Source organism: Ahaetulla prasina, chromosome 8, assembly GCF_028640845.1.
Source record: "Ahaetulla prasina isolate Xishuangbanna chromosome 8, ASM2864084v1, whole genome shotgun sequence".
In the NCBI taxonomy this organism is placed as follows: domain Eukaryota; kingdom Metazoa; phylum Chordata; class Lepidosauria; order Squamata; family Colubridae; genus Ahaetulla; species Ahaetulla prasina.
The window spans coordinates 78,013,246-78,033,575 of NC_080546.1; the positions used below are offsets into that span (position 1 = coordinate 78,013,246).

The 20,330-nt window shown below is 42.2% G+C and overlaps 1 protein-coding gene across 4 annotated transcripts in view; it reads right to left on the bottom strand.

The window, feature by feature from the left end:
- The window catches only part of CRACD (capping protein inhibiting regulator of actin dynamics), a 181,301-nt gene that overhangs the window by 34,589 nt on the left and 126,382 nt on the right, over positions 1-20,330 (bottom strand). For 3 of the 4 annotated variants that reach the window (XM_058193093.1, XM_058193095.1, XM_058193094.1), the window contains exons 3-4: positions 11,269-11,437; positions 6,969-7,104 (exon numbers count right to left, since the gene is read on the bottom strand). In XM_058193093.1, coding sequence (XP_058049076.1) covers positions 6,969-7,088 — 120 coding nt within the window. In that variant the 5' untranslated portion in view covers positions 7,089-7,104; positions 11,269-11,437. The remainder of the gene's footprint in view (positions 1-6,968; positions 7,105-11,268; positions 11,438-20,330) is intronic. The other variant, XM_058193096.1, reaches the window with a different exon arrangement.

The window sequence follows — 20,330 nt, forward strand, 5'->3', positions numbered from 1 at the left end:
GCCCTTCATGCAATATCATAGTACGACACGTCTTTCAAGCGTATTATTGAAACTTGTTTTTCTTTGCTTCATTTAGTGGTTAATTATTCAAACCTGATCTAATGAAGATTTAAATCCTCGATCGTCTCTTAGTTCTATATCAGCCATATGTTTTGCTTACCGAAACTTCCGATTGAAACGGAGGGAACCATTTAGAAACCCTCTGGACAGTAACGGGAAGAACTGTTTCTGTCAGCAGGGGGAAAATTAGGAGTTTACTCAGCCAGAGCAAACTTCCATATGTTGGCAGATTTACTTCCCTTAAAAAGTCACATTTATTTTTTCTTAAGGTACTGTAGTGTGAACTTACAGGAGGGACCTGAAAAATGGAGAGTATTCTGAGGATGAAATTCCTTTTCAGTCTCTGGACTAGAAGACCTCCAAGGTCCCTTCCAACTCTTATTGTTCTGTTACGTTTTACTAACAGATTAACCGAGTTGGAAGGGACCTTGCAGGTCATCTAGTCCAACCCCCTGCCAAGCAGGAGATCCTACATCTGCCTCTACCTAGGATCAAACTCACAACCTCCTGATTGTGAGGCAAGAGCTCCACCTCTAGGGCAGCTGGGCTAAAAAGACGATCAATATATTGGTACAGCTGTCTCTATTTTGAGGTGCCTAATTATAAAAATCTTCTCAACCAACTATTTCAAATCACTGCAAGAATAATTTCTCCTCTCCTCTCTTCTCCTCTCTCAAGGGATGGGCACCATATATCTAGCACCATGATGGTGAACTGATGGCACGTGTGGACAAGTGGCACACAGAGCCATATCTATGGGCACGCGAGCATTGCACTAGCTTAGCTCCAGTTCGTTTGCGCATGCCGGCCAGCTGACTTTCAGGCCTTCTGGGCCCACTGGAAGTCGGGAAACAGGCCGATTACTGCCTCGGCCGTGGTGGATTTCATGAGTATGATCTCCAACCATTTAGAGAATGCATCGACAACCACGAGGAAGGTTTGGCCGTGGAAAGGGCCAGCAAAATCAATGTGGATTCTTGACCAGGGCCCTTGGGGTTTTTCCCATTCCCTGACTGGGGCCGTTGGGGGTAGAAGTCTGGACTCTTGGCAAGCCTGGCATTTCCCTACCCTCTCAGCAATCTCTGAGTCCATGAGTGGCCACCACACATAGCTTCTTGCTAGCCCCTTCATCCTTACGATCCCTGGGTGACCCTCGTGGAGGAGGTCCAATACCTTTCCCCTTAATTTATCTGGGATTACCACACGATCACCCCATAACAGGCACCCCCCTTGAGCCGAGAGCTCATCACGTTTTTTTACAAATTCCTTAAACCGTTCGCCCGGCACAGCGGGCCACCCTCTTTGTACCCAACTGAGTACAGTCCTTAACATAATGTCCCGGTATGATGCCCGAGCCACTTCCTTAGATGTGACTGGGCCAGAGTCCAAAGAGTCAATCAGCAGGATGGGCGTCCCCGGAGTGGGATCTTCGATCGCCCCTGGTAGTGGGCATCTGCTTAACGCGTCCGCATGCCCCACTTCTTTTCCTGGTCGATGCTGCAGCTTGTAAGAATAAGCAGCCAAGAAAATAGTCTACGTTTTCGGCTGATATCAGTACATCATCGAAGTAGGGAACTACCCCTGGGAGCCCTTGCAGAAGTCGTTCCATCAAATTTTGGAACAGTCCCGGTGCCACACTCACCCCAAATTGTAATCGGGTACACTTGAAGGCCCCCCTGTGAGTTACAATCGTTTGGGCTTCGGCTGTGTTGGCGTCTACGGGCAGTTGTTGGTAGGCTTGAGCCAAGTCTAACTTTGCAAAGACTTGCCCTTGCCCCAAAGAGTGCAGCAAGTGTTGCACCACGGGAACTGGGTAAGCGCTTTTCTGTAAGGCTTTGTTTAGCGTCGCCTTGTAGTCAGCGCAGATTCTAATTGACCCATCTGGTTTTACTGGGTGACGATTGCCTCCCACTTTGCGTGATCGACTGGCACCAAAATCCCTGATTTATGAGCTTATCTAGCTCCTTGTCAATTTTAGGTTTAAGGGCAAAGGGACTCTCCTTGCCTTTAACCTAATGGGAGCTACCTGGGGTCTAAGTTGAAGGAAATAGGGGTCCCTTGTACTTGCCCAGGCAGTCCTTGAAGACATCTTGAACTCGTCATGAGTATGTCTTTCAGGTTACAGTCACTTCTGTAGATGCCAGTCACCCCATGCCCAGTGCACGAAACCAGTCTAGTCCCAACAAACTAGGCAGGGTCCCTTCGACGATCGTGATGGGCAGGGTCTTCTTGTGTGGTCCGTGACTCGACTCGGACGGAGGTGGTCCTCGAACAGGATTCGATTCCCTTGGTAGTCGTGGACTCGTGGCGTTGTGTTTGCAGGTGGCGCCGCGACTGATGGCAGTGACTTCGCCAAAGTGTCCCAGGACATGATGGTGATCGCTGACCCGGTGTCCACTTCGAGTCGGCACCGCATTCTTCTATTTTGGGTTTGGTGAAGATCTTCTTCCACTCGGGTTGAGGCGCGCCTATGACCACAGTCGTTTGGTTGAATCCGCGCCTTTTTGTTTGAGCCAATAAGCGGTCGCCTTGCCGATCCGTGCTCTGATTGGCCGATTTGAATTTTCGGCGGGAAGGTTGGGGAGCTCGACAGACTTGAGCTAGGTGCCCTTTCTTCTCGCACCGACATGTCGTCCCTTAAATTTGCAGCGTTGGCGCTGGTGCTGACCTCCGCAACTTCCGTGATTCGCCCCGGTCCTCTTTGCGCGTTTCTCGGTTTGGCAGACCTTCCTCATCCTCACCGCCGGATTCGGTCTGGATCTCTTCTTGGTGCACCGGGGTTGACTTTGTGCTCGCCTTTGGTGTGAGAGGCTTTGCAGTGTCTCCGCCGCTTGGGTGGACATTTCATGCGCTGGGCTTCGCCCAGGCGTTTGCCAGCGCCAGATTGCTTTTCGATAGCAGTCGCCTCCGCAAATGCATGTCTCGGACCCCTGATGAGTTGCTCCAGCAGCACCTCGTCAGGTCTCGATACCCGCAGTCTTTGGAGGCTTTCCGTAGGGCGGCCATGTAGTCGCCGGCGGATTCGCCTCAACTGTCGGCGCCTCCAAATTCAAAACGCCAGACGATTTGGACGGCGTTATGCGAAATGGTTTTTAGGAGGGTTTGCAGAGTTTGCCACGATACCGATTGTATCGGCGTTGGCTCTGCCAGGGCTTCCGCGATGTCGATGACCTCGGACCGCAGTGGCTCAAGAAGTATGCCCTTTGCGGTTGTCTGAACTCCTTGCAGTTCGTTGGCTTCTAGAAAGCTTTCGAAACGGGTCATATACGTTCCCCATTTCTCTTTAGCCGGGTCAAACGGTGCGGGCGGAGTGTAACTGGCCATCTCCGCTTTTCTGCCCTGTGTTTGCTGGGTTCGGTTCTTTTGTGCTTCAGCTCGGTTCTGGTGCTCCTTAGCCTCGAGATCCCATCCTCGTCGCCAGTGTTACGTTCGGGAAGTAACGAGGCTGGAGACCAGGGTAGTGACAACAGCTCTTTAATATATGGTGAACCCAGCAGCCTGGCTGGGGAAAAACAACCCTTTATATACTGTTTAACCGGCGGCTTCAACCAATCAGCAACGTGCTTGTTTCCCGCCTAAATATTTAAAGATACATAACAGTTCCTATTTTTTCTACTTGCATTTTTACGTGCTTTCGAAACTGCTAGGTTGGCAGAAGCTGGGACAAGTAACGGGAGCTCACCCGGTTACATAGCAACACTAGGGATTCGAACCGCTGAGCTTTTTTTTTTTTTTAAAATTTACATTTATATCCCGCCCTTCTCCGAAGACTCAGGGCGGCTTACAGTGTATAAGGCAATAGTCTCATTCTATTTGTATATTTACAAAGTCAACTTATTGCCCCCCCAACAATCTGGGTCCACATTTTACCTACCTTATAAAGGATGGAAGGCTGATTCAACCTTGGGCCGGGCTTGAACCTGCAGTAATTGCAGACTGCTGTGTTCTAATAACAGGCTTCTTTACAGCCTGAGCTACCACGACAAGCTCAATGTCCTAGCCCTGAGCCACCGTGTCCCTGATAAACAGTGTTAATAAATGGAAATTAAATGAGAGAAATGATAATGAAGAAACAGAAACCCAGATATCGCCAGAGTAAATGGAAAAGGAGGGGGGGGGGGGGGGGGTGGGGAGAAGAGAAGATTATAAATATAAATGTACAATTATGAAATGATAGATTGGGTAAAATAGAAAAGAAATTGAAAAGAAAGTTTATACTATCAGAAGATTGGAGTTGCTCGGTTACCAAACAAGGGAAATACCATACAACAAAGAAGAAAGAAAGAAGAGAGGAATAGAGGGTAAGATAGAGGAGGTGAAGAGGAGAGAGGGATGGAAGGAAGGAGAAGGAGAGCAATATCCATCCCCAGGAGGGAGGGAATGGAGATTTTGCAATATCCATCCCCAGGAGGGAGGGAATGGAGATTTTGCAATATCCATCCCCAGGAGGGAGGGAATGGAGATTTTGCAATATCCATCCCCAGGAGGGAGGGAATGGAGATTTTGCAATATCCATCCCCCAGGAGGGAGGGAATGGAGATTTTGCAATATCCATCCCCCAGGAGGGAGGGAATGGAGATTTTGCAATATCCATCCCCAGGAGGGAGGGAATGGAGATTTTGCAATATCCTTCCCTGCCACGCCCACCAAGCCACGCCCACCCTGCTCGTTCCACAATGCCCGTTCATCATTCTAGATAATTGCACGGGCCACACGGAGGGTCTGGGAGGGCAAAACGGCCTACCGGAGGTTCTGGAAATCCAGAATTTCTGGCCTCCGGACCCCAGGGAAGTATTTTTGCCTTCCGAGGCTCGAGAAAAGCCTCCGAGCCTGGGAGGGTGAAAAATGGGCCTACCGGGCCCACCGGGCCATCACGTGCCAAAAGCGGGGGGACCGCAGGGGGGTCGTGCAGGCATCTGTGGGGGGGACGGGACACATTAAATTATAGGTGTGTGCACACACACACGTGACCGCCCTGCACTACCCCCGCTTTTGGCACATGACGGCAAAAAGATCTAGCACATGCTGATCTAGCACATGCTGATCTAGCACATGCTGATCTAGCACATGCTGATCTAGCACATGCTGATCTAGCACATGCTGATCTAGCACATCACTGATGTAGCACATACTATGCAGAAACTATGCAGACTTGGTGAGACATGTTATTCGTTTTCACTATTTAATTATTTACTTCTTAAATCTGCCTACTCACTTTTCAACTACATTTCTCTCTACCGAGCAGCACCACTGTGGAGGACTGAGATTATATGATTAACTATTGTGTTATTCTTAGCTTGCCTTTCTCCTTCCTCCCCTCATTCATATTTCCTCCAAAATTTCACATCCATATAGGGTATGTATTCTTTTTTTATATATAAAGAAATTATATTTTTCCACAACAAAAAGAAAAAAAAAACCATTCACATCAAACAATTTCAATATGCTGAAGGGGTGTTTACATACCTTCTTGCGCAATCTCAGGATAAACATCTCGTTCATAAATATATCTTTGTTTTTCTAACATATTTTCCCATCTAGCCAGTTATAGAATAAATCCCATATTTTATAATCTTGCTTGTCTTCTTGATCTCTAATTTCAAATGTCAATTTTCTCATCTCGGGGGTATGTATTCTTGATGAACTATGTAGGGAAAGTATATATTCTGCAGGATCCAATCTGGGTCGGTCACCTGGGCCAAAGGTTTGGGGAGAGTGGATGAAAAGGGGAATGCTTGGGGGAAAGCGAAAGTAGCTTCTGTATCTCCCCAAGACACTGTTTCAAGGTCACCCAGCCGGGAGAAGAAGACAGCTGCATACCAACATATGCTTGAGGTGAAGAAAGAATCTCCAGACTGGGCAATTTTAAGACTTGTGGACTTCAACTCCCAGAATTCACCATCCAGCCATGTTGGGGAATGTTGGGAGAGCCCTGCTCTAGCGTCTTTATTAAGACTCTATGATCATATAGATGTAATTACATATATGGCTTAGGACCCGGGTACTTACGAGACCACCTGCTGTTACCTTATGCCTCCCACCGACCGGTACGCTCTCACAGAGAAGGTCTCCTTAGGGTGCCGTCCGCCAAACAATGTCGGCTGGCGGCCCCCAGGAGTAGGGCCTTCTCTGTTGGAGCATCGACGATCTGGAATGAACTTCCCCCTGGCCTACGCCAAGTGCCTGATCTTCGGACCTTTCGCCGTGAGCTAAAAACATACTTATTTATTCAAGCTGGACTGGCATAATGGTTTTTTAACATTTTAAACTGGGTTTTATTGTTGTGGGGTTTTAAATTTTTTTTTTTTTTAAATTTAAAATTTAAATTTTTAAACATTGGCCTTTTTGTAATATGCTTTATTTTAAATTTTGATTTTAATTGTATATATATTGTGTTTTATTTTGGCTGTACACCGCCCTGAGTCCTTCGGGAGAAGGGCGGTATAAAAATTTAATAAATAAATAAATAAAATAAATAAATAAGTATATGATGTATATCAGGGGTGAAATGTAAAAATGTTTGCTACTGGTTCTGTGGACGTGGCTTGATGGGTGTGGCTTGGTAGTCATGTGACTGGGTGGGCGTAGCCAACTTGACGTCACTCACTGTTAGAGCCAGGAGCTGCACATTTTGAAACACATTCTGCCCTTCTGAAGCCCCCAACGCTTTGAGTTTCCCTCCACCACCCAAGCAAACATCGGAGCCTTCTCTTGCAGAAGCAGAATCCAGGCACAGAAATGGAAAAAACGAGGGGGGGGGAATGGGGAGGAGAAGGTGTAAGAAGCGGAATCCAGGCACAGAAATCCGGTCCGAACTGATAACATTTCACCCCTGATGTATATGATGTAATCAGAAAGCAGAAGAATTCAAACTCTTCCATGGAAGCCCAAAGTTTACTCATTGTTACCTGAAGAGTTTTGACTTTGCCAACGAGATTATCTTGTGACATTGCTTGAATCGACTCTTCGCTCTCTGCTCGCCCATCAGGCATAAAAATACTCTCATGGGAAAAGGCCCGTGTTCCCATGCTATAACTGGGAGACCTGAAAGACAATTTGGATACATAGGATTTTAGGTATGCCCTAAATTATCAACACAACGGGCTACTGCTGGATTTTCTTTCTCTTTTTTTCCAGGCCATTTTTCAATGTCTTTGGATATATAATATATTTCCCCCCCCAGTGGAATGGATTTATTATACCTTTACTTTCACTGCTTAAATAATGGGTATGCATCTGTACCTAATTCCAGAGCTCCTCTACAAGTTGCAGCCAAATTATAAGTTGCATTATGAAAGGAAAATATCTTGGTACACGGGGACCAATTCTGATGACCATATGCCATGAATTTCATTCAACCTAAATTGTATTTGAAACCGATTATGTTCAATCCCGTTTTAATTTTGCCTTGTCCCTGCCCATTTCTTTGCTGCTGTCACTTTCATGCTTGCAACTGCAGCTGTCCACGTGTGACTTAAAAGACAAATATGGTTCTTGCCTTGAAAAAGACTGAGAATCTTTGGCTTAAACATTTGCCACAAGAACATCCAGTGAATATGAAAAGGAACAGCACTGTAGAACCAGGTTATTCAAAGATGATTAGGGGACTGGAGGCTAAAACATATGGAGAACAGTTGCAGGAACTGGGTATGTCTAGGTATGGGTATATTGGGGACGCGGTGGCTCAGGGGCTAGGACGTTGAGCTTGTCGATCGAAAGGTCGACAGCTCAGCGGTTCGAATCCCTACTGCTGCCGTGTAACGGGGTGAGCTCCCATTACTTGTCCCAGCTTCTGCCAACCTAGCAGTTTCAAAAGCACGTAAAAATGCAAGTAGAAAAAATAGGGACCACCTTTGGTGGGAAGGTAACAGCATTCCATGCGCCTTTGGCATTGAGTCATGCCGGCCACATGACCACGGAGACGTCTTCGGACAGCGCTGGCTCTTTGGCTTTGAAACGGAGATGAGCACCGCCCCCTAGAGTCGGCAACGACTAGGACGTATGTGCGAGGGGAACCTTTACCTTTACCTTTAGGTATGGGTATGCTTGCCTTCAGAAGTTGTGGGTGTTCCATCACTGGAGGCTTTTAAGAAGAGACTGGACAGTATAGACAATGGTATAGGGTCTCCTGCTTGAGCAGGAAGTTGGACTAGAAGACCTCCAAGGTCCCTTTAGGCTCTATTCTGAATTCTACATTAGAACCAGGATTCCAAATATGGCAATATAACTGTGCTGTGGGTCCTACTGTGCTTTGCACAAATCTAAGAACATGATCATTCCAAAAAGATCAAGTTGTTATCACCTATTTTTAGAATGCAGGAATCTGCCTCCCACTCCCATATTGAAGCATGCACAAACAGAAATGAGAAAATGTAAAAGATGAACAATGTTATGGGCGGCCCGGCTTTACAAAACTCCTTTGAGTCCGCCTGCCTTGATATTGATGTTCGTCTGAAGTTTACCATTCAAAAATAAGACTGTGTTGTGATTATTGGTATCCTGTCATATCATAGAGGAACCATTAAAAAAGAAAAAGCAAGTTTGAACAAATATATATGCTTGGAGCAAGCTCCCACTATGTGCTCAATAGCCCTTAAATGGTATGGTAATGCTATGACAACTGTTGCCAGGATACATGTGAGATACTCCTTAGACCACAGCGATGATCACATCCAAGGACAAATTAACAGTAGAATGTTATTAGAAATTTAAGATAGAATTGTATCTTGTCAATCAGATTTTTTTAGTCCTTTGGTTGGCATTTCTATATTTTATTAAATGACTGCCTCTATACTACTCCAACTTGCAGTAACGACAGTAAGTGGTCTGCGCAAACAGTTCCACCATACAAATTTATTTTAAGTGATATAGTTGGTTATTCCATACTGCGGAATGAAGACTTCGGACACAGCATAAGTAATGATATAATTATAGCATTTTCTAACCAACGGGAGATGTGGCTGACATCAGGAGAATCAATACATGAGCATATCATGAGCAGGACTCAGATACCCTAGATTCAGGGGTGAAAACCAGCAGGTTCTAATAGGTTTTGGAGAACCGGTAGCAGAAATTTTGAATAGTTTGCAGAACCGGCAAATACCACCTATGGCCTGCCCCAGAGAGGGGTGGGAATGGAGATTTTGCAATATCCATCCCCCAGGAGGGGAGGGAATGGAGATTTTGCAGTATTCTTCCCCTGGAGTGGGGTGGGAATAGAGATTTTGCAATATCCTTCCCCTGCCACGCCCACCAAGCCACGCCCACAGAACTGGTAGGGAAAAATTTTGGATTTCACCCCTGCCTTGACCTGATTGCTCCAATATTTAGGGGGCTGTTACAAAGAAGAGAAGGTCAATCTATTCTCCAAAGCACCTGAAGGCAGGACAAGAAGCAACGGATGGAAACTAATCAAGGACAGAAGCAACCTAGAACTAAGGAGAAATTGCCTGATAGTTAGAACAATTAATCAGTGGAACAATTTGAATAGCATAGAATAAACTAGACTAGACTAGACTAGACTAGACTAGACTAGACTAGAATAGAATAGAATAGAATAATTTTTTTTATTGGCCAAGTGTGATTGGACACACAAGGAATTTGTCTTGGTGCATATGCTCTCAGTGTACATAAAAGAAAAGATACCTTCATCAAGGTACAACATTTACAACACAAATGATGGTCAATATATCAATATTTGATATAATATCAATGTGCCTCCAGAAGTTGTGGAAGCTCCAACAAGTTTTTAAGAGGAGATTGGACAACCATTTGTCTGAAATGATATATGGTTTTCTGTATCAGCAGGGGTTGGACTAGAAGACCTCCAAAGTTCCTTCCAACTCTGTTATTCTGATTATGCTTCTATACCTTTCTCTTATTATCTTATTACTTTCTCTTATTTTCTTTCTCTTATTATCTGATCCTTCATTATAGGTTGGCTACCAGCTGAATGTCTGAAATAATGTATGATGGCTGTATTACACATATTGAGAAAGGGGCATGTCCTCTAATGCTAATCAACATAAAACACAGACACCCTTGAAATAGGCACAACTTTCAGTGAAGAGCCTCAACTGTAATTTCCAAGAGCAAGAAGGCAGCCAATTATCTTCAACCCACAGTTGTCTCACCTCAGACAACGTTGTACTTATGGCATTACGGTCTGCCTTGGGTTTTATTATGTCCTGAGCATGGCACAGTCTGATAGATGAAGGTACTGAAACTGTTATCTTGAAATTATTTCCTTTGGTGAACAAATTACAGAATCAATTCCTTCACAAGAAGAGTTTTGAAGTAATTATATTATATATGCATATAGGAAATGTCTCCACAACACACTACTTCCATATTCGTTCTAGGCTGCATAAACAGAGGGATAGAATCAAGATCATGTGAAGTGTTAATTCCACTTTGTAATGCCTTGGTAAGGCCACACTTGGAATACTGCATTCAGTTTTGGTCGCCACGATGTAAAAAAGATGTGGAGACTCTAAAAAGAATGCAGAGAAGAGCAACAAAGATGATTAGGGGACTGGAGGCTAAAACTTATGAAGAACAGTTGCAGGAACTCGGTATGTCTAGTTTAATGAAAAGAAGGACTAGGGGAGACATGATAGCAGTGTTCCAATATCTCGGGGGCTGCAACAAAGAAGAGGCAGTCAAACTATTCTCCAAAGCACCTGAAGGCAGGACAAGAAGCAATGGATGGAAATTAATCAAGGAGAGAAGCAACTTAAAGCGAAGGAGAAATTTCCTGACAGTTAGAACAATTAATCAGTGGAACGACTTGCCTCCAGAAGTTGTGAATGCTCCAACACTGGAAGTTTTTAAGAAAATGTTGGATAACCATCTGACTGAGATGGTGTAGGGTTTCCTGCCTGGGCAGGGGGTTGGACTAGAAGGCCTCCAAGGTCCCTTCCATCTCTGTTATTCTATTATATCTTAATAAACACCAAGGGTTAGATTTCATTCAAATGAGATTTTCAGAACTTTAACTACTTATACCTCTCCTGGAGCCTTGGAAGATTCTTGGATGAGAAGTGAAACTTCTTCAAGGAAAAGAAAGTCCAGCTGCCTTTTGAAAAAGCACCTTTGGGACAAACATGACCTAGATGACTGAGAATCTCCACAGACTCACCTCTCCTGGCTTAGCCTCAAGGCAATGGATTAGATTCAGCAATGGGCAGCATGCCAACATTTCATTACCTCAAGCCATTGTTGGTCTCTTCATCAGAAGACAGCGCGCTGTTACAGATATTTCCGAAGGAACTGTTTGCCTTCAACTTGGTGGTTTCACGATCTGGCGTGGTCTCCCGTTTTTTTCTCCTTCCAAACAACTTTTTGAAGGGCTGAAATTTACTGCCCTTTTTCTTATCTGCAGGTAACAAGGCAAATTATACATAAAGGCTCATCATCATTTCATCTGCAAACATTCTGGGAAACAAAAACTTAGTTAAGAAGCCACCCAAAAAGATGCAAGTTGCGAGTCTATGGATATATTGAGACAATAAAGGCACATCTGTCTATTGCAGTTGAAAACCCTATCTTGCAAAAACAAAACAACATTCATAAAAAAATGTGTATGCTGCAGTGGATTTTTTTCCCCTTCACTTTTTATAAATACTAGATGTTGGGTCGGTCTGATTGTTAGAGAGACCTCCTCATCTGAAATATCTGTTTATATATTTTTCTTGTTAAATAATGATGAGAAAGCGTATAACTATTCGTAAAGGGAGGATAATTTATCAGGACTTTAAAAAAAAAAACAGCATCCAGCCAGAGTGGATTTTGTATGCTTAATGTTGGATGCTTGGATCATTTTTTCCCCTTTTTTTGTACACGTTTTTTTTAATGTATATTGTTATGTTTGGATGTATGTTTTTTCCCCCGGTTTTATTCCCATCGATAAAACATAATAAATAAATATATTAAAAATGTTCATCCTGTAGTATTTAGATGATCAAGCTACTTCTTTAGAGAAATGGTAGAAGACTACATTCAACAATAAGAATGCTTTAGTGGTATAAACCTGAAAGAGGAAAGGGTTTATTTAGATTTTTGTGGCATTAGGCGTGACTTTTGCTCATCTTCCTAAAAGAATGGCAAGGACGATAGAAGTTAGCCTTATAATGTAGTAAAAGATTTAAACTGCAGAGAGTGAGAACTGATGGCAAATGGTAATTCAGGTCTTGTTTTTTTTGTGTATCAACATTATGTCTTATCTTTATGAGCACCTAGCAACCACTATCTCACTATGGACTGTGTCCATGCCACAGTATAGCACTGAAGTATTTATGGTGCATTAAAATATTGATTCAGTTCTCAGTCATTGGTTGGTACAAGTGATGTCATGGGTAGGCAAAGGATTTTAACTAATAGTGGTCCTTTTCTCTGCTCTCTTAAAGGCCAGCTGGAATGACCAGGGTTCATATCAGAGGTGGGTTTCAGCAAGTTCTGACCAGTTCTGGAAAACCGGTAGCGGATAGTTTGAGTAGTTCGGCGAACCGGTAAATACCACCTCTGACTGGCCCCGCCCCCATCTATTCTCTGCCTTGCGAGTCCCAGCTGATCTGGAGGAAATGAGGATTTTACAGTAACCTTCCCTTGGAGTGGGAAGGGAATGACGATTTTACAGTATCCTTCCCCTGCCACGCCCACCAAGCCATGCCACGCCCACCAAGCCACGCCCACAGTAAAAAAAATTGAATCTCATCACTGATACATATAATTTTATACTGACTGTATAAATGATGGGCATAGCAATGCAGTGGCCTAGAGGTGGAGCTCTCACCTCACAATCAGGAGGCTGTGAGTTCGCTCCTAGGTAGTGGCAGGTATTTCTATCTCTGGGCACAGTAAGTAAATATCAGCTGCGAACTCTGCATTGGCAACAGGAAAGGCATCTGGCCAGTAAACACTCAGTTCCATTCAGTTGCCCCGGCTCCACTATGATGTAAGGGATTACGGGGTCATTAAAAGACAAAAAAAAACCCAACGGGCATGATCCACATAGATCATGGCCTTCATTTCTTTAAAAACTGCATTCACAGTTGAACTGTCAAATACAGAATAGGAGGCAATTTGTAAACATGTCTGCATTTGAGATTCTGTATGAAAAAAGCATGGGTCCTGTGGTTATTCTGGTTAATGCGTTCTAATTCACTTTTATTACCTTGTAAAATGTAAAAAAAAATCAGAACTTAATCAGATGGTTTCCCCAATTTTTATAGAGATGACTATCTACCAAGGGCAATTTTTCAACTGGTCCTTGTAACTCCTTGTTCCTTATTTACCATAGGGAAGATATTTTTGATAAACCGCAAACACAGGAGATGCTGTATAACAGTATCTCGCTTACTACAGCTAGGACACCAAAGATTTTAATAAATCATAGTGGCTTACAAATTTGGTAAATGTTTTTTTTTACCCTAAAGGCCAATAAAAACTCAGCTCTAAAGAGAGAAGAAAAAACAGCATATCATAATGTGAATCACACTGAGAACAATTATACTTAAAATTAACATACAGTATATCATTAACAGATGATATTTTAGTTTTATAACTGCAAAACAGAAAATATTGGACTTATTCAAGATCTGGTTAAAGCCAAAACAAATAAACTAAGATATATTTCAATTTTTAAAAAATACCACAACGCAAATGGTGTTTAATACATTGTGATTTAAGGTGACCCTTAATGAAACTCAAGCTGAAAATGGGATATTGCAAACCATTTTTCTTTTTTGTCTAACCCGTAATTATCTCACTAAAACTAAATTGCAAGTGAAGCATCTAATTTCAAAACAAATTGCACTTCATATGTTGCTAATACTATATTACTCAAACAAGCTGAGCCAATTAATGATATAATAGCTAAAAGCACATTTCCATTCCATGGGTTAAAGTATCAGTAAATTTATTTTTCACAGGAGATCAATTTAGAAAACACAATTTCAGGATTTATATAAATGAATTGTCACGGTAATAGCTTTGATTTGTTAATTTAATATTTTTGTTGATTTTCACACAGAAAGGATAAAAGTTAAGAGGCCTCTTATGAACTAAATCCATCCATTTTGATTTAATTACTTCTTTTTCACTGCACTAAATTCATTTTAATCCATTTCTATGTCTTTACTTTTTAAAATTTATCTCAAATGTGCCTGCATGTACTATGTGTTCTCCTTCAAAGATCATTTTTATTCCATTCCTTTGAGATATGCCTTTTTGTGCAATTTTCTATTGTATCCATTTTATCAATGTTTGCCTATTGCAATGAATTTTATTTTACGCACATCATAAATTTCCTTATAATTTATGGATGTTTGAACTGTGAGCTGTTATATGATACTCAGAAAAGCACAAATCTTAGAACACTAATTGTATTTCTGTTAATATCTAGAATTAGTAAATGTCAAAACAAACCAAATGTTATCTCTATATATTTACCCTTCATTTAAGTTTGTTTACCAGTTTTCACAGTTTTATTTTAAATATAATCCTACTACAATTTGTTTATATTTTAAAATATTTCCCTCTAAAAATATTTTAAACATTAAACATAAGTCCCTTTTATATTTATGACCATTTTTCAATCATATATCTTTCTTATTATTTTAAAGTCTAAAATGTAAATGCAAATGTTATTCTAAAAATATTTTAATTAAAAAAACAAGGAAAAAAAGACTTAACGTATCTAATATATTTAATCTTCAAACTTTTATACAATCCCAGGTTAAAATTTGAAACTGCATTAAGACTAATTACAACCTCTCGTCTATACGACTCTCCTTGATGTATCTCACTATCAAAGAACTTTTCAAACTAACTTTACAAATTATTAGTGTGCTAGACAGGAAAAGAGGTCAGAGAGAGAACAGCTCTGAGAAAGAAGACTAGTTCACACATTCTTCTTGATGATTTGATGATTAACAAGGTTGTTAGCTAGATTGTGCATGACCATCTGGGACCAAGTCTGATCTCACACATAACACATAGAAATTCTGCTATATAAAAGTAGTGTGTTTCTAAAAATCTTTGCAAGGGTTGCTAGTAAGCTTCCAAGCCCAATTCAAAGTTCTGGTTAATATCTACCCTGTTTTCTCGAAAATAAGACCCAACCAGAAAAAAGGTCCTAGCATGATTTTTCAGGATGCTTGTAATATAAGCCCTACCCCCAAAATAAGCTCCAGTTAAAATTGTCAGCCAGATGGATGCATTTAGTCCTGTATTTCCCCCCAAAATAAAAACTAACCAGAAAATAAACACTAATGCGTCTTTTGGAGCAAAAATTAATATAAGACTCGGTCTTATTTTCGGGGAAACACGGTATAAAGTAATATTTGACATAGCACTTGAATATATCTGTATCACCTCAAGTCTTGATAGCTAGTTTCCAATATTTGAGGAGCTGTTACAGAGAAGAGGGAGGTCAACCTATTCTCCAAAGCACCTGAAGGCAGGATAAGAAGTAATGGTCGGAAACTTAGAGAGATCCAACCTAGAATTAAGGAGAAATATCCTGACAGTGAGAATGATCAACCAGTGGAACAGTTTGCCTTCAGAAGTTCTGAGTGCTCCATTACTGGAGGTTTTTAAGAAGAGATTGGACAGCCATTGTCTGGAATGGTATAGGGCAGTGATGGCAAACCTTTTCGGCATTGAGGGCCGAAATGGGCACTCGTGCATATGCACGCACATCTGGGCCGCAACCCGGAAGACGGGCCGCCCTTAGTGCATGCACGTGCCCGAAAATGAACTTCTGGTTTCAGCTACTGAAATTCTGGTTTCAGCCAGTTACTGTTCCAGGTTTCTAGTGCAGATGCGCATGCGATGATCAGCTGGCCAGCACTCATGCTCACGCAAGAAAACAGAAGACCAGCTCTTCAAGTTTCTGGCACTGCCGCATGCAAAAAGGCCAGCTGATCATTGTGCGTGCATGCGCATCAGAAACCCGATAAGAGGAATGGGGAACGTGCCAGGCGACATGGCTGGCAACGTTCCAGGCGAATGTGCCAGGCAACATGGCTCCTCTCCATCATAGATATAGGGTCTCCTGTTTGAGCAGGGGTTGGATGAGAAGACCTCAAATGTTCCTTCCCGCTCTGTTGTTCTGTATTTTATTCTAAGACAAATTATGCCCATCTGGTCACAGTTTCTCAATAAGGCCTATTAAAAATACCCTGCTCTCCTCCAGAGTTAAATGAATGTGGGCCAGAAAAGTACCCTTTTTCTATGGTAGACCCTTGGAAGTGGTTGGGTTCTCTCGTTGTAAGTATCGTGATCGTATTTTCTTGGGGAAAAATAAAGGACAAATCTGAAAAAGGAGCAAATCTGAAAGAGATTCATTAGAATTAAAAGTTTAACCATGTATAATTTTGCTTTCCCCTTCATGGATTACTGCCTTGTCGTGGTGAATTTTGTTTTACAAAGGAAATTTTGCTTTACAAAGGATAACTCAACCACAAAACCAAGAAAAACTTTGCAAAAAGGCATATTCTAATAAAAATATCTAGAATCAGTCAGGGGTGAAATCCAGCAGGTTCTGATAGGTTCTGGCGAACCGGTAGCAGAAATTTTGAGCAGTTGAGAGAACCGGCAAATACTACCTCTGGCTGGCCCCAGAGTGGGGTGGGAATGGAGATTTTGCAGTACCTGCCATGCCCACCAAGCCACGCCCACCAAGCCACACCATGCCCACCAAGCTATGCCCACAGAACCGGTAATAAAAAAATTTGGATTTCACCACTGGAATCAGTGCATATAAACATAATATGACATAATATGACAATTCAAGTTTTATATTTTCACGAGTGTGAAAGACACTGCATTAAGTGGTACCGTTTGTATGATTAATGTTAAACGGCCAAAATAAAGGAAAAAAGTGAAGGTTTTTTTTGTTTTGTTTTGTTTTTGAAAAATAAATAAAGCTAAAGGGCAGCTTTCTAAAATAAACCACTGTCCTTTATAATAAAGGACATATGGTACTGGCAGAGCCGTCTTATGCAATAGTTTTGGAAACAGTAGTGGCTGCTAAGGCCAGAAATGAAAAACCTCACCAAGTAGAATAGAAAGGAATGCTCTAAATTAGAACTGGGGAATGATCGCCCCTATATGACTGGTGGATTTCAACTCCCAGAATTCCTGTGCCAGCATGGCTGACTCAGGAATTCTGGGAGCTGAAATGCACCAGTCATACAGGGGCCCATCGTTCCCCACCTCTGCTCTAAATGGTGCAAGGCTAACTTCTCACAACTTAAAACAAGTGACGTCAAGTTCGTTGCTAACCAAAAAAAAATGCTTCCTCAAAACGACTACGAGCGCAATTTTAAAACTACTTAACAGCATCACAAACACATTGTCCCCAGAAAGAACTGGAGCTGAGTATTTTTCTACAAATATCACAAGAGGTAACAGTAGAATAGACCATCAAAAATGTAGTAACAGTAGATTAATGTCCTGGATGATGCTAGGTGACAGTTATGGAGGCAAATTTTGTAGGAACAGCTTGTGAAATACCTTAGGGTTGTCTACTGCACGATCAAACCAAATGCCAGCTATTAATCTTTCCATCTTTGTGGATCTTCATACTACTGTGGAAAAATCACGTTAAAGCATCTGCACCTTGTTTTGATAAGAGTAAGATCAATAGACATGGTATATGCCAGCCTAATGGAAAATAAGGTACTTGCTGAGAGTTAAAACCGATTAACCAGAAACTTATATAATATGCTTCCCCCTTTTAGAACTAAGTGAAGAAAAGCTGAAGTTTAACTTTGGCTTTGTTGAGCTATTGCAAAATGCATAAGTAATTACTGCAAATTCAAAAAAAAAAAGCACTGATCAATTGCCAGGCCTTTGTGTAGCGTAGCCGTTATGAGTTAAGGTCCTTCCATATTGCAACATGGACCTTATTTATACAATTAAGAATCTTGTTCTAATATCTTTTTCATCTTAATTGACACAGAATATGCTTTTATTAGAAGGGATGCGGTGGCTCCGGGGCTAAGATGCTGAGCTTGTCGATCGAAAGATCGGCAGTTCAGCGGTTCGAATCCCTAGTGCCACGTAACGGGGTGAGCTCCCGTTACTTGTCCCAGCTTCTGCCAACTGAGCAGTTCGAAAGCACGTAAAAAATGCAAGTCGAAAAATAGGGACCACCTTTGGTGGGAAGGTAACAGCGTTCCGTGCGCCTTTGGTGTTTAGTCATGCCGGCCACATGACCATGGAGATGTCTTCGGACAGCGCTGGCTCTTTGGCTTTGAAACGGAGATGAGCACCGCCCCCTAGAGTCAGGAACGACTTGCACATATGTGCGAGGGGAACCTTTATGTTTTTATTAATGCTGGCTGAAAGAACTATTTCAACATATTCTGGGAGAAAATGAATTTTTTTTTCTTTTAGCCTGGCATGTTCGAAGATCCTGTATTTTCAATAAAAAACATGTTTCACACTCTGTAATTTCCCCAGTACTTATTTCTGTTCTACCTTTAATGCAGATTTTTAATTCTGGTGTTAAAAAGGGAGAAGGGAAGAGAAATGTAGGCAGAACGTATAAAAATGAATGTTTCAATCCTTCCATACTTAAATGTAGACATTTCAAAAAACTGAAATAAACATAAAAGCCCTTTTGAAAAACAGCTCATGAAGTATACATGTAGCCCTCGCTTAAGGACTGACCTGTATACTTCACGGTGCAGAGACAATCTTTTATAAAGCAAGTAGATAAAAGCAATCCTTAAGACGCACAAGTAGCTGACTTTTACTTTGATTGCTAATTGACCTAGTTAGTTAGTAGGTTAGCTTTTATGTGACTCCATTTCCAAAGATTCCAGGTGGCTAATAAACAACCTAAAATGAAAACATAAACATCAGGAACGTAAGGGCTTGACGTGTCCCCATTTCAGCAGCAAAATCTTCAAATGGTTTTTCCCCAAATAGCCAGGTTTTTATGGTCTTTCAGAACAGGGGTCTTCAACCTTGGCAACTTTAAGACTTGTGGACTTCAACTCCCAGAATACCTCAGCCAGCAAAGCTGGCTGAGGTATTCTTGGAGTTGAAGTCCACAAGTCTTAAAGTTGTGAAGGTTGGAGACCTCTGTTTCAGAAGAATAGGCAGGGGTGATCTGAATAAGTGAGGTAGTTGATCCAGAAGCAGGTGACCACTGGAGAGAGAGCTCAAACTGAGCTTCCTGCATAGGGCTTTCTACCAGATCTAAAATTTTCTCCATTCCATCTGATCGGATGGACACATTCAACTTGGAGAAGGCACTCTTGAAGTTAGTTCCCAGCTGGGAATAATTCCGGACTTGAATTACCATCTCAAATCACACCCAGAAGCTGACTAGTGACTGTAATACATGGATGAACCTAAAGACTATTTGGGATACTGCAAACTGAACTAGCTGACGATTCCACATGCTTTAAGAGTAACCTGATGGCTTGAGACAGTTCATTAATTGTTGGCTGGGAACAGCAGAAGCTTCCTAGCTTGGTTCATTCAACAAACAGAACTGAACACTCCAGCCCAGCTCCGTTTCAGATGTGGATCTGGAAGACTTAGATCAAGCCCCCTGATCTGTGGAAAGGCACCAAGTCTGTGGCATGCCAGAAACTGGGCCGCGAAAACAAGTGAAGCTCCATCCGCAGAGTGCAGGCAGCACGCAAAACCACACACCCCTCTGGTCCACAGAAAAACTTCTATCCACAGTACCAGTCAGAGGCGGTATTCAGCCGGTTCGGACCGGTTCTCCCGAATTGGTAGTGGAAATCACAGGTGCCCCCTGTGCCATCCTATTTAGGCCGGGCGCACTCACGGAAGGCGCACATGAGCAAAATGCATGCATGGAAGGCGGGCACAGGTGCAAACCAGGCGCACGTGTGCACAAAGCGAGCGTGCGCGTGGGGAGTGAACCAGTAGTAACATAATATGAAATCCACCACTGGTACAAGTTCCTGGTGTCCAAAAGGTTTGGGGCCACTGACTTAGATGATTGTCTCATTGTCTGGATGAACTCTAAATGTAATCGAAATTCCCACACATCCTTTAGAATAGAATAGAATAGAATAGAATAGAATAGAATAGAATAGAATAGAATAGAATAGAATAGAATAGAATAGAATAGAATAGAATAGAATTCTTTATTGGCCAAGTGTGATTGGACACACAAGGAATATGCATATGCTCTCAGTGTACATAAAAGAAAAGATACGTTCATCAAGGTACAACATTTACAACACAATTGATGGTCAATATATCAATATAAATCA